Consider the following 12,505-nt stretch of genomic DNA (forward strand, 5'->3'; position numbering starts at 1 on the left):
TTCGTCTATACTTTTGTTTTCTTCCAAGTGACATCTCAGTGCCTTGTTCCAATTGTGGTCAAACCTACACCTAGACCTCTCTGTCTTCATGGAGTCCTGACAAACATACCTACCCCTGTCGTGGTCACTTCTTTTCTCTCCTGCTACCTCGAATTCGAGCATGTCCGATGGCTCGACCGGGAGGCGGGGACGAACACCCGCCCTTCCCGTTTCCGGGCGGTCTGTATTACCCAGCCAAGCGGCGTACCATCGACATCGATGCCGACGATTACGATGACCTGTACCGCGAACAGTCTCGCGTCAAGAGGCCAAGATACATACAATATGCCCAATATGCCGACACCGTTGCCTATCAATTGGCCGTGGAACCCAACGACCACATCACCAACAACCTGAACCTAGTTGGAGCAGCGGGAGCTGGAGGAGGCGGGGGAGAAAGGGTTGCGGATTTGCCACTCCTGTCCCACCCACACCCTCACCATCCATATTCTCCCCCGGGCGACCCCCGCCCCCACCACACCCACATCCGTTCCCGACCGTCCCTGTCCCCTAACCGTTCGGTCTCGGCTCCGGCCCCTATGGAACGGACGGTCTCGGGTCTCTCCATCCGCCCGGACCCCACAGAATCTCACGACCGTTGTGGTTCTATGGAGCTTCTCGAAGACGCAGCAGCTGCCCAACGAGTTCGCGAGCACCTCGCCAACTTCACTCGACGCAACCCGGATTCAAAGCACGAACGAATTCTCAGGTCGATTATCAACCCCCGGGGTAGGCATAGCGAACTCCAACCGCTTGACAACGACTCGCTAGAATCCATCTTTAGTGCCGCCAACGAGATCTTCTTCAACGGACGTCTAAGTCAGAGGGTGAGGTGGGATTGGTCCGATGAATCAAGTACGAGGTATGACTGTCGGGTTATTGGGACGACTGCACTGAGGAAGAAGATTGACAAGGGAGGGAGAGGGTTCGAGACTTTGATCGTGCTGAGCTCGACGATACTCAGGGACAAGAGGTATAACTGCCGAAGGTTGTTGATCAGCACGTTCTTGCATGAGCTGATACACTGCTATTTGTTCATCTGCTGCGGTTTCAGGGCCAGATGGGAGGGAGGCCATACGAGAGGGTTCAGGGAGATTGCCGAGATTGTGGACGAGTGGGCGGGTGAAGGCAGTCGGTTGTATTTGGGGAGGGTGGAGGCCGACTTGGAGTTGTTTAGGGTTGAGGGTTCAGAGGAAGCAGCTGATGGTTATTTTGCCCATCGAAGGGGTCGGCAAGGCAGCCAGTATCCATGCTCTGGGATGCCGGAACAACATCAAGAATCCTATGGTGGCACTCAGGAGGTGGTCAAATTCAAAGGAGGCCATGACTTTGTCCAGATCTTTCCTGAGGATCACAACCGTGGGAGGAGCATTGGGAGAAGCCCCAGCCGCCGAACAGACAGCAGCAATGTCTGGTGGCGACAGCAGAGGACTGTGAGGCCTAGCCCGCTGTTCATCACATATGGTGTGGGCAGTGGTGGCGTCAGCTACGGCGCAGACGAGGACGACTACATTTATCCTTCATGAATCTTTCTTTTGTCGATTTCAGTTTTATACCCACTTTCATATTTTTGGCAGGCGAGTTTCGAATCTATTTGGCGAGGCAAATACCCATATTTTAGGTGACATAAAAGCATAGCATAGCATCGCATACATGGCAGACTAGCATTTTTTGATAGCATAGCAAAGGCGAATTTGGAATACATGGGGAAATACGGGCTTCTAGTTGTTACATTGCAGTTGGGTGGTGCTTGTGCTTCTAGAAGGATTCGAGTGCCTGGGCTATCATTTGAAAACAACTAGATAACTTTGTGACAGAACCTTCGAACCAGTTTTCATGGGATATGTTGTGTTCCTAGGCACATCCTAGACAAGACTGTAGAGGCGGCGATGTGAGATCCTACTATCTTCGAACGTGTTGACTTCCTTAGCTTTCAGGACGTCCCATCTTTCCAAATAGCAGTTTCCATCTTTTGCCCACCACGTGCTAGGCCCATCGACCACACCGAGCAGAGGAGAAAGGAGCGTTGGAATGGCGCTTTCCCATTGTCAAACTCTGACTAGTAATTCCACCGTGATATCAACTTGCTGCCTTTCGATTTCCACTTTCTTCTTTACACTCAACAACAAACAACTTGGCCTACGCCCACTTCCTCACTATGGCTACTGACGAGGGCTTCAAGCCAAACCTCGAACGAGCCCTAAGCTCTAGCATCGCGAAGCCGGCGTAGTGCATGTTTCAAAAAATTGACGATTTGTGTTAGTTCGACATTTGGATCATCGGAGTGGGCGAGATTCCTCTGTCGAAGTTTTTATCACAAAGAGTTTGCGGATCGCATCGTTTCCACTGCTCGATCTCACCGCCACCCCAAGCTCTGGACACTGGACTCATCCAAATTCAATATTATCCAGTCGGTAGCTTGGATTAGCTGGCTCGACGTTGTCATCTTGACTGCTGCCAACGAGTCGGGTGCTCCCGAATGCCATGCAGAACCCAGCAGCCTTTGGGTCGCCGAGCGAGGTGCATCACTTGAACATTGCAAATTGTAAGTGGCGGATGATCAATTGATAGGATTCTAGAGCTGACCAGCTATAGCGTTGTTAACTCCCCCGACTGGTTTTGCTACTTTGATGATCGGACTCCCTTCCGAGCACAGTGACGGAAGGCTCTTCTTCCAGTATGGGCTATCGAACAGAAGTCACCCACTCATTTCAGAAAGCTCCAGTTATCTGGCGGCCTGGTGAGAACGCCGAAATTCCCATAACACTAACACTGAATCTTAACCACTGGATTATAAGTATTCTGATGTCAAGCATGGTTTCCTTCCGGTCTTGACCAGTTTCAGGTGGATGCTCACGTTCAACTTGGTCAGACATTCCCCACCTCCCTTCCTTCTGTCGGCTTCACTCACGGGTTAAGTGGTGACCTGTCGTGACTTCTTGCTACCTGAATGCCAAACCCCAACGATCATCCGTATCTGTGTCACATCTTGAGCTCTTTCAATCAGGCTGGCCTACCTATCAATTATGCAGCCTATGGCTACGTCAACCTTCTACAGCAAGAATGTCAATCAACGGGCTTTCTGTCTTTCTTGCTACTTTGGAACGAAAGATAGTTGGCCGCTTGTCGATACCTGAAGCAGACAAGCGACTCCAGCACCGATCGGTAACGTCAATCCAAGAGGAAAACCACACAATGACACTACACTTGACACCACAACACTTGACACCACAGTTGCAAGTCTCCAACGTGAAGCTTGATATTGGCAACCTATTGGTGCCGACTTACTTCGACGGGTTGAAACCAGTCGAGGAGTATGTCGAGGAGCACGACGCGGACCAAGTTGGTCAGAACAGCTTGTACATAGTATGTTGAAACTAACACACGACACATCAACCGCGGGGTACACAACGATCTCGACTTGCTGTATGTTTTCTTCGTATGAGTCTGGTGAACTAGGTTGACTGATGTATATAGGCGGTTGTCCTGATTCCCTACCAGAATTTCCGTGCCATGACTGGTGCCTTCACAACCCCGGCTATCACGGAGTGCTTCATCACTCAAGCGCTTGCAGATTATCTTCCACATGCAGATTTGTGGTTTCAAATCAAGACATTCTGCATGGAAGCTCACATCCAAAGCTGGCCCGAAGACACAATCTTGCTCACCATCGAGGCGTCTCTTCGTGCTCAAGATTACGAAGCCTTTGTGCATGTTGCCAGCAATGGGCAGATTGAGTCATCTCAAAAACTGGTCTCCGCAGTTGAGAAGGCTGTCGTGATGAGGCTGGGTTGCATTCATCATCCGCTGTTACAGAAAGCGTAGGCTTCTCACCATCCAACAATGGTCTCGGTTCACCCACTGATATCAGCATGACAATTCTAGGCTGTCTTCTGTCCTCGAAACAATCTACCGCACGCTTCGCCCCCATCAAAGCCTTTTCTCAGTTCTTCACCCAAAATGACTCCTGCCAGGCGTTTTTGTCTGCGGAACTGGTGAAATTGGTAACTTTGGCTCAGAATTATCAGAATTTGGGAAGGTTGGATAGGAAGAGCCTCGGAGCGTCAGACGCCGTTGCCCTTGTGGATTTTAGTCTTGACTATTTGGATGTCGGCTTTCTAGAGTTCAGGTACGTGAACAGGTACATGTTGGTGGATCCCAGCACACCATGCTAAAAGCGTATTTTAGAATCATGCCAATTGTTTCAGACCCCCGGGCTGGGCTGTTTGTAATTCTTGGATTCATTCAGAGATTGCTCGAGAGAACGGTGGTCCACGACATCCAGCATGATACTGCCCTTCGACTGTACCAAAAGTTGGAAACCTCGAGTCTCTCGAAGCTTCATTTCGAGAATCTCACTCGTGAGACACAACAGTCTTCAAAGTACTGGTAGGATTGCCATCCTCCTCAATTTTTTCAGGCAACAATATGGACTCAATATAACTATACCAGTTGCCCTGGGATCTTAATCCCCATTGATATGGTACCCGCCATATTTCGAGATCTAGAGCGACTTGGCTGGGTTAAACAAGCGTCAGATCTTGCAAATGCCGTGGCCGAGAAGGCTCCTTTCTTTCGCAGCCTGGAACTGGATCACCTTTGGGTTGCTGCAAAGAAAGTAGGTGAGCAAAAGCTTCATCGATAGTAGCAGCGACGATAATCTGCCCTGGGCAGTACGAACCTGTCATCGAATCCTTTATTCAATACCAACATCTTTGCCCCTTCAACCTCCCAATCAATCCAAAGTGCTCCATCCTCGCTTAGACGAAATACTGGCCAAGTGGCGGGAGCGAGCGTTGCCCGAGGAACTGAGCTGTGATCAATACATTGCCGCTTCTTTGGATTTTGGAGCTCGTCCTCGTCGCTGTTGTTCGAATCTCCTTGTCCCCTTACCAGAATTGGTGCCGTGGAGTCTATAACTGGATCATGGCGCGGGAGCGGTATCACCTCGCGTCCTCGTTTTCTTTTCTCGCCTGAGTTCATCGCTGGGCAGAACGAAACGAATTCTGTTGATGGTTTTTTCTGTCGTGACGTAGACCATCCTCCAATCCAAGAGGAGAGAGAAAAGCGTGCCGTCCATGGGTAGGTATCTGATAAAGTTTGTTAGTCATGGGTTGAACTGTGAGGCTTCTCGAACCTAACGTATCGGCGGGAAGGGGGCGTGGCACTAGGTCCAGAGATCTCATCGAACCAAATTGGTAACATGGGCACGTCGAGATTAAGGACGACAACCGTTGTGGCGCTTGCTCACCATGCATATACCTATCGTTTGAGCTCGTGTACTCGGGGTGTGAGATAGCAGGAGAGGATCCATTTGAGTGACTGATATCACCGGAAGAATCTGCCATATAGATGGTAGCTTAAGCTCGTACGCCATCGTTTGGCCTGCGAGCTACCTACCAACCATCCCAAGGAAGCTCAACAGTGAATTCCACTCCAACATGGCCCATTTCACCAATATAACAGCTTATGCGATGCATATTAGGGATAATAATCCAGACACCACTTCCAACAGCCATACAAAGGAAAAAAGGCGCGGTTAGTTTAGTGGTTAGAATCCTCGCTTCCCATCACCTCTTGGTCTAGCGAGGGACCCGGGTTCGAATCCCGGATCGCGCAATTGCGCCTGTTCCTTCTCTTTTGCTTTTTCTGCTTGTGGCTTTGATTGATATCTTGTGTGAGCATTCTCTGCTGCTTTTTAGCTAATTGTAAATGTATTGGTGTTGGGGTAATCATCCCAGTTTTCGGGGGAGTTTCCCATGGTCCAATGATTTTATTCCAAGCGTAGGCTTCCATGCAACACCAACCGGCTGTGACAGGCACCGCCGCGAGGCTACATTCGACTCAAGGTCAAGAGCAATGAATGTTTAGAGGAAAGCCCCAGAAATTGCAGTCATCTGATTCTCAGGGACCATGGAGAGACAAGTTTCGACCTGGAACAGACTACCAACTAAGCCCTTGGCCTCGACGAAGCCAGATCCAGATGCAGCAGTGGCTTCTGAGGCTAGATGTCAAAAGTTCCACGAATAGCAGAAACACCACTTGCTCTGTTCCATGCTGTCGAGCAAAGAGCACCTCGTTCCAGGACGAGGAGATACGGAAGAGAAGGGGGCTTGGCAGTGTGTTAGAAGCTATATAAAGTGATTTGCATCACCTCTGTTGGTGGACACTCGTTTGTGGCGATGTATTATCAGACAAGGGGGAAGCAATGACAGCTTTGACTGGCGTCAAACATTCTTTGCGGGAGATATGGTGTATATAGATCTGATTTCGACAATCTGACATTCCTATCTCCAGGGCCTGATTGTACCCCGTTCCGTAACGCAAAAAAAAACAAACAGCTTAACAAATGAGAAAGGAGATGTTCATAACCTGCTGTGATATCATTCCACCCCAATGGCCTCTCAAACGCCCATCTTGCACCGCATCATTTGAGCGGGAAGGATCAGAGTAACCCCTTTGCTCGATCGCACTCTTCAATGAAGCGGTATATGCCTTCGAGTCCTTCATAATCCCCTGAGTTGCTCGAACCAAGATCAAGCGGCGTGGCACTCTCATAGCCTTCTTCATAATCTTCCAGCGAGGACAAGTGCCAAGGGTTCTCTTCGATCTCCTTCACAAAGAACGCCTCTTCGATATCTGAAGACTCGGAATCGTGTGACCGAAGCGATCCCCCAGGGGAAGTTATTGTATTAGCACAGCTTCCACCTGGTGCAAAAGGGAACCGAAGCGCGACTGGCACCCCGGCACTGGCATCAAAGTCTGGGTCCTGCCCAATAACGCCCCGTTGGACACCGATGTCATCACACAAGCGTTCAACCGTTTGCGCGTCGACACCTGGGAATCGTATCCTCAGAACGTTGCCCTTTTCCAATGCGATTGGTAGGTCCCCCAGGTCAGCCACTTTCTTCAGATCAGTCATGACGGCGGCGAGATCCTTGAGGACACGCGCGAAATCAACGGACAGAACGTCTAGAAAGCCTTCCTTATTGAGGGTGGTAGCGCCCTTGGCGGCAGCAGCTCCGAGGGGAAGAGCAGCACCGAGAGGGCTGAGAGCGGTGATCGTGGGACCAACCTGGAAGTCGATGAATGATCCAGGGGCATTTCGAGGGGTGTAACCCATGCGAGCACGCGCTGCCTCCTGAGTAGCACCTACAGCTCGATACCTCTTCTCGCCGTTGGGTCCAAGACCGTCGTATCTTGCCCGCTGGCCAGAAAGCCAGAAAGCCCTCATGGCTTGGCTCACATTCTGAACCACCTGAGCCGGAGCCGCGGGAGTATGGCTGAAGAATCGCGCTCCTCCAGTTCGTCCACAACCAGGCATCGCATATCCTCCAGCTGTTCTTGGAAGAGCACCACCGGTGAGATTGGGGCGAAGAGTGGATGCGAATGGTGCCCGAGAGGTGAGCTGGGATACAGCTCGGGAAGTGTTGGAGATGGGAAGCTTGGAACGATCAAAGCGGAAGCCACCGGCATTCGATTGACCGGCATTGCCGGTGCTGAGGTAACGACGAACGGCAGCGTTGAAGTTGGCAGTAGAATACCACTTTGATCCTCCGGCGCGCTTTTGCTGACGCAGAAAGGCTGCAGGGTGAATAGGCTGGCGCGCGTTGCTTCGAATGGCGATGGGTTGAAGTTCGGCAACAGTGGCTCGGGTGGCGGCGAGCTTGGAGCGGACGAGCTTGGCCACCATTTTGGAGGTGCTTGCGAGATTCTTGCGAAGTGCTCGCAGTGCGGCCGTAGCCAGCACGCCTCCGGCGGACGGAGACATGGTGGCTTGAAACAGTCGCTGAAGCTTCAGTGCCTGTTCGAGCAGAGAGGCCTCGTGGATGATGAGGAAGCAAGAGGATGTTCAGAGGAGAGGCGGGTGCACCGCCTTACATACGTAGATCAGTTATCGATAAGCGTTCGCCACGGCAGATGTGCCTTGCCAAGAATGATGGCAACTGGGGTCAGGTGGAGCGCCAAGGTTCATTGCTAGCGAATGGATCTGCAACTCCCGGGAATGCACTTAACGAGAGCGTCTTCCGGACTATGCATCTATCGCGTTGTACCGGATTATTTATGGGTCACCAGCTGAAGCGGCCGTTCCCTTATCTTATCGAGCCCCCACAGCGATTGGTTTTTTAATAGCTCCAAAATTTTCCCCAAGCTCGCAACGCTTCCCTTTCTCCCACAACACCACGCAGAGGAAAGCGCGCAGGTCGCATTTCCTCGGCTTCGACCTCCATTTGGCAAGGTAAGCTCATCTTCTCATCAATTCCTTCTGTACCAGAGACCGCTCCTATGATGATATCACAAATCATTGAACAATCCAACTCCGACCACGCCGTGGGGATAACCTTTCGACTGAGAGCACACGAATCGCAACAACTTGTCTGGAGCGGGTGTTTTTCGCGACAGGTGCTAACGTCCTTCCAGTGTCGATTGAGATTCAATTGCCGATCAATTCAACTTGAATCATCCCTCACCAACAACTTGGTCTCAAAAGGTTCGTCGACTTTTCCTTTCTTTCACCCTCCTGCCTTGGTGATGATAGAAAACCAATAGGAATTCCTCATTCTTAATAAACCATGTGGAATCACCGTTATATAAGTTTCAGCCTTGTCTGACTCTGGCACCACTTCTCGATTGTCTACTGCCTCTTGTTTCATCGCAGCGATGCTAACGTCCAATCGTGCAGGTATGCTCAAGCCCATTCTCTCTCCACATCCCAAGACACCATGACGAAGATTTGAACGAACGGGCGGACATAAACGAAGCCTCTCTGGCTCTCTTCATCAAAAGCGGGACTGTACATCCTGTGAGGGGGGTTGGAGAGAAATTCTTGTTGAGAACTCGTCACCTGATTGTGCCGTTGTCTTTTCGCTTGACAAACGCTTGCCAGGACATGAGCCGTTGACTAACATTGCCGTGTTCAGGTAATTCATTCTCCCTCTTCTTCTTGGCTGGCAACACTATCAATATGATGATGCGATATTCACACTGTTTGATCCGCCTTCGGGTTGGAAATGAACATATAAACAAAATCTGATTTAATGAGGTATGTTGGACCCTGACTCCTTGCCAGAGAGGTCATTCACTAACATGATACAGCCTGAGACTTGATAACGAACCAACGACTTCGTTTACTGGACCAAGTTTTGGAATCCATGCTGACCAACTTTGGTGGTCAGGTAATATCGTAGCGTCACGAGCTCTCACCTTGACTGCAAAGATGTAAGCATCTTCTCTCGCTCTCCCCTTCACTGCTTTCTTCCCTGCCTTGCGGATGATACCCTTTCCTACCTGCATTTGACTCTGAGTTCATTCTGATGAGACAATTTTCACCTTGGAGAACTGATGAGGTTCTTCATGTGCTTTCATGATACCATTCCTTTTGCTGGACTGTGCTGACTGTCCTCTAGTGTTGTTAGTCTTTTGGTCGGATGAGGTTCGGGCTGGTGTAGATATATCATGGTGGCTTTTGCTGCTATCAATACAATGACTTTGTCACAACTTTCTGTTCTCATGCTTCTGTCCGTGTGTTTTGTGATGTTGCCCATGTCTTGCAAGAGCTGTCTTGATCTTTGGGACGGCGGCTCTGCATGACGGGTCTGTTGTCTGTTTTGACGGTAGTAGGCCCAAGACGTGTTGCTGTTCCACGCAATAGTTGTATGTATCTTACACCACACCGTGTTGAACCTGGAAGCTTTGCATCGGTCCTGCCATGATCAACTTGAGATCAAGATGAACAGCACCACACATTGTCATGTTGGGTCCCAATGGTAAACCACTCTATTGTCAATTTGTCTTGCTGATCAACAGCTGTCCCGCCGCCATATTTAGGATTAAAGGTTCTTGTCCTGTTCAGAATTTTACTCTGTAATAGTGTCCTCCTCCTCCTCCCCCAAGGAAAGAAGTCCGGTTGTTGCCATCATTTAATACCCAACCCCCCCAACTCTTGGTAATACTTCCTGCACTCCTCACATCTCATCTCTTCAGCCATGAGCAACAACTGAGCCCTCTAGATCTTCAGCTGCAACCTGGCATTCCACCCGACAATACACCTCACCAAATCCCAATCACCCCCATGCCCAACCCAATCCGTCACCACCACCCCAGTCGCCGCATCACCCACCACCTTATCCCCCAAACCCCCCCTCCCTTCTACAGCATGGTTCCGACAAAGATACTCAACCATCCTCGGATTGACCTTTCCCGCAATACGATCCGGCCAAAGACTCGAGTTGAAAAAGCTCGACGCCGACAAAAAGTTGATATAAAGCGGCATCTCCTCCCTCTGTGCCCTCAACTCCTCCACCCCACACGGCAACTTCAAGCACATCCTCGCCGACCTCTCCAGCTCCCGACAAGCATAGTCAATCTTACTCTCAATCTGCTCCACCCTCCCAACCTCATAAAAATCCTGTATCCTGATCCTCCCCGAACCGCAAACCCCATCCGCCACATTATCCGGCCATACTGACCCATCAATCCCCCCCTCCTCCTCCCCCAGCCCCTCACAACAAAACCTCCTGATTAGCACCACCTTCCCCCTCACCTCCCCCAGACTGGGTATCCTCCCCTTCGTATACCACCTATCACTCCCCAGATACCACTTTCTCAAAATCTTCCCAAACAACTGATCACCCCCCCTCCCCGTCCCCTCCCTTTTCAGTGACATGATCACCGTCTCCGTCGGCCTCTCCTCTAGGAAACAATAAACCTCCTCCAGCAACCCACTCAAATACCTCGCCCCGCTCAGCGCAACAGGAAAAGCAGCATGCACCAACGCCAGCTCCGGCCTCTCGGGCTGGTCGACATCCAAATTAGGGCAGTTGACCCTCACGTCCAAAAACCTAACCCCATTGTCCAGCTGCTCCGTCACGGTCACCGCCTGGCATCGCACGCTAGGCAAGGCCACATGACATGTAGCACTGTTGTGCGTGCCGGGTATGCTCAGCGAACTGAGCGGTATCTCATCCGGCAGTTTTGACATCCAGCTCGCAAGCTGTGCAGAGGAAAACAGGGCGAGGTAAGGCACATGAGGGAGGTAAATCGCGGTAATCTCCTTGGCCGTGGCATTGTTCTCACCGATAAAAACCAGCTCGATAGATTTTTCGGATAAGCCCGGTATTTCGCAGGTGTATCTGTTGGATGGGCAGGTTGTTTCTGAAAAGGTGAGACGGAGTTGCTCCCCTTGGTGGTGGCAGTCTCCTGACGGGGGGAAGACGGTCGTTGGGGATTCCGTAAAGGGCGCCAAAGGGACGGAGAGGGCCTGGCTGGCGGTTACGAGCCGGGGTTTTGGGTCGTGGTGGAAGGGGTTGTTGCATCCGGAGTTGTTGTTGGAAGAGGCGGGGGAGGAACGGCCTCCCCGGCCGGCGATCATGCGGGTGATGTTATTCAGCCCGAGGTTGCTCTCCTGGGGGAGGATGATGAAGGCGAGTGGTGGCTCGAGGCGCTCGACGAGCGTGAGCTCCAGGGGTGTGATGGTGAGGTTGCGGATGGTGATTGTTTCGGGGGGCATGGCAACTACCTGGCAGCGCCGGGGACGGGAGGTGTTTGAGCCCATGGTGGGTGGTGGGAAAAACGGGGGGTATATATATCAACGACGAAACGGGGATCAATGCGTTCCAAGTGTAGGGTTGTATGGGGTTGATAATAAATGAGTGGGAAATGTATGATGATTAGAGATGGGATACTATGCTCATGATTACGCAAAAGACGACAAGTTGCAGAATGTTGTTGCGAACTCCAAGAAAGTTGGTGTTCTTGGATATCAGATGGCGCCCAAAGCTCAAGCACAACCCCTGGGGGACGATCGCGACTGCTTTGCCCAACAGTTCGTCGAAGCTGATTGGGTGACCTGGTTCCAAGGCGGTGACTTCCAGCTGATTGCAGATCTCGGATCGCACCGCTCCTTCCACGTTCAAACGTCGGCAAGGCTGAGGCGGAGGCTGAACGGGGCTTGTTTTGATTGAAATGAGGTTGGCCAGGAGCTTCAAAAGAACCCTAACATCATCAAAGCTCAAGGGGTTCAGGATTACATAAGCTAACCCCCATCCTAAGCACCATCTGCAACGACATCTCTTGATTTGGGAAGCACTGATGAAATTGATGGGACATTCATAGGATATACTCCATAGTTGTTTGAATCTTTGAGATATGATCAGCCTTGCTGGAACTATCTACCAAGAATACTGTGGGTGACCAAACACACACCGCATTCAGAAAGGGAAGAAGATGTAAGACCCGTATCTGTACCATAACGAGCAACTTCATCGTTACGGCTTTTTCGAGGCCTCTTGATTAGTCTACGGCATACGGGTTATCAAGATAGCCCTAGACTCACCAAACATAGAGCATGTGCGTTTGGTGAGCTTTTCTAGCCGGTTTGCAGTGAATTGCGCTGTCAAGGAAGCACCGGAATCCATCACAATCAGTCGCTACTCCCCAAGCACATGAAACTCTACGTACCGAGATC

General features: G+C 50.9%; 5 protein-coding genes and 1 non-coding gene across 6 annotated transcripts; 4 read left to right on the forward strand and 2 right to left on the reverse strand.

The window, feature by feature from the left end:
* Positions 1-167: 167 nt before the first annotated feature.
* QC763_103540 (uncharacterized protein) lies at positions 168-1,565 on the forward strand (the record flags this gene model as incomplete). Its single annotated transcript, XM_062906918.1, has 1 exon — positions 168-1,565. One exon carries the CDS (start codon positions 168-170, stop codon positions 1,563-1,565), a length of 1,398 nt encoding a protein of 465 aa, XP_062769815.1.
* Positions 1,566-2,166: 601 nt separating this feature from the next.
* QC763_0004430 (uncharacterized protein) lies at positions 2,167-2,974 on the forward strand (the record flags this gene model as incomplete). Its single annotated transcript, XM_062905100.1, has 2 exons — positions 2,167-2,584; positions 2,853-2,974. Exons 1-2 carry the CDS (start codon positions 2,524-2,526, stop codon positions 2,972-2,974), a joined length of 183 nt encoding a protein of 60 aa, XP_062769816.1. The 5' UTR covers positions 2,167-2,523.
* A 128-nt stretch (positions 2,975-3,102) lies between these two features.
* QC763_103545 (uncharacterized protein) lies at positions 3,103-4,585 on the forward strand (the record flags this gene model as incomplete). Its single annotated transcript, XM_062906919.1, has 4 exons — positions 3,103-3,381; positions 3,517-3,829; positions 3,925-4,168; positions 4,228-4,585. The coding sequence occupies 4 exons, from the start codon at positions 3,103-3,105 to the stop codon at positions 4,430-4,432; spliced, it is 1,041 nt and encodes a 346-aa protein (XP_062769817.1). The 3' UTR covers positions 4,433-4,585.
* Positions 4,586-5,572: 987 nt separating this feature from the next.
* QC763_0004450 lies at positions 5,573-5,658 on the forward strand. The gene has a single exon. It is a non-coding gene; the product is annotated as a tRNA-Gly (tRNA).
* An 826-nt stretch (positions 5,659-6,484) lies between these two features.
* QC763_103550 (uncharacterized protein) lies at positions 6,485-7,810 on the reverse strand (the record flags this gene model as incomplete). Its single annotated transcript, XM_062906920.1, has 1 exon — positions 6,485-7,810. The coding sequence occupies one exon, from the start codon at positions 7,808-7,810 to the stop codon at positions 6,485-6,487; it is 1,326 nt and encodes a 441-aa protein (XP_062769818.1).
* A 2,235-nt stretch (positions 7,811-10,045) lies between these two features.
* QC763_103570 (uncharacterized protein) lies at positions 10,046-11,593 on the reverse strand (the record flags this gene model as incomplete). Its single annotated transcript, XM_062906921.1, has 1 exon — positions 10,046-11,593. One exon carries the CDS (start codon positions 11,591-11,593, stop codon positions 10,046-10,048), a length of 1,548 nt encoding a protein of 515 aa, XP_062769819.1.
* Between the last annotated feature and the right edge of the window lie 912 nt (positions 11,594-12,505).

Source organism: Podospora pseudopauciseta, chromosome 1 (assembly GCF_035222475.1).
Source record: "Podospora pseudopauciseta strain CBS 411.78 chromosome 1, whole genome shotgun sequence".
NCBI classification, from domain to species: domain Eukaryota; kingdom Fungi; phylum Ascomycota; class Sordariomycetes; order Sordariales; family Podosporaceae; genus Podospora; species Podospora pseudopauciseta.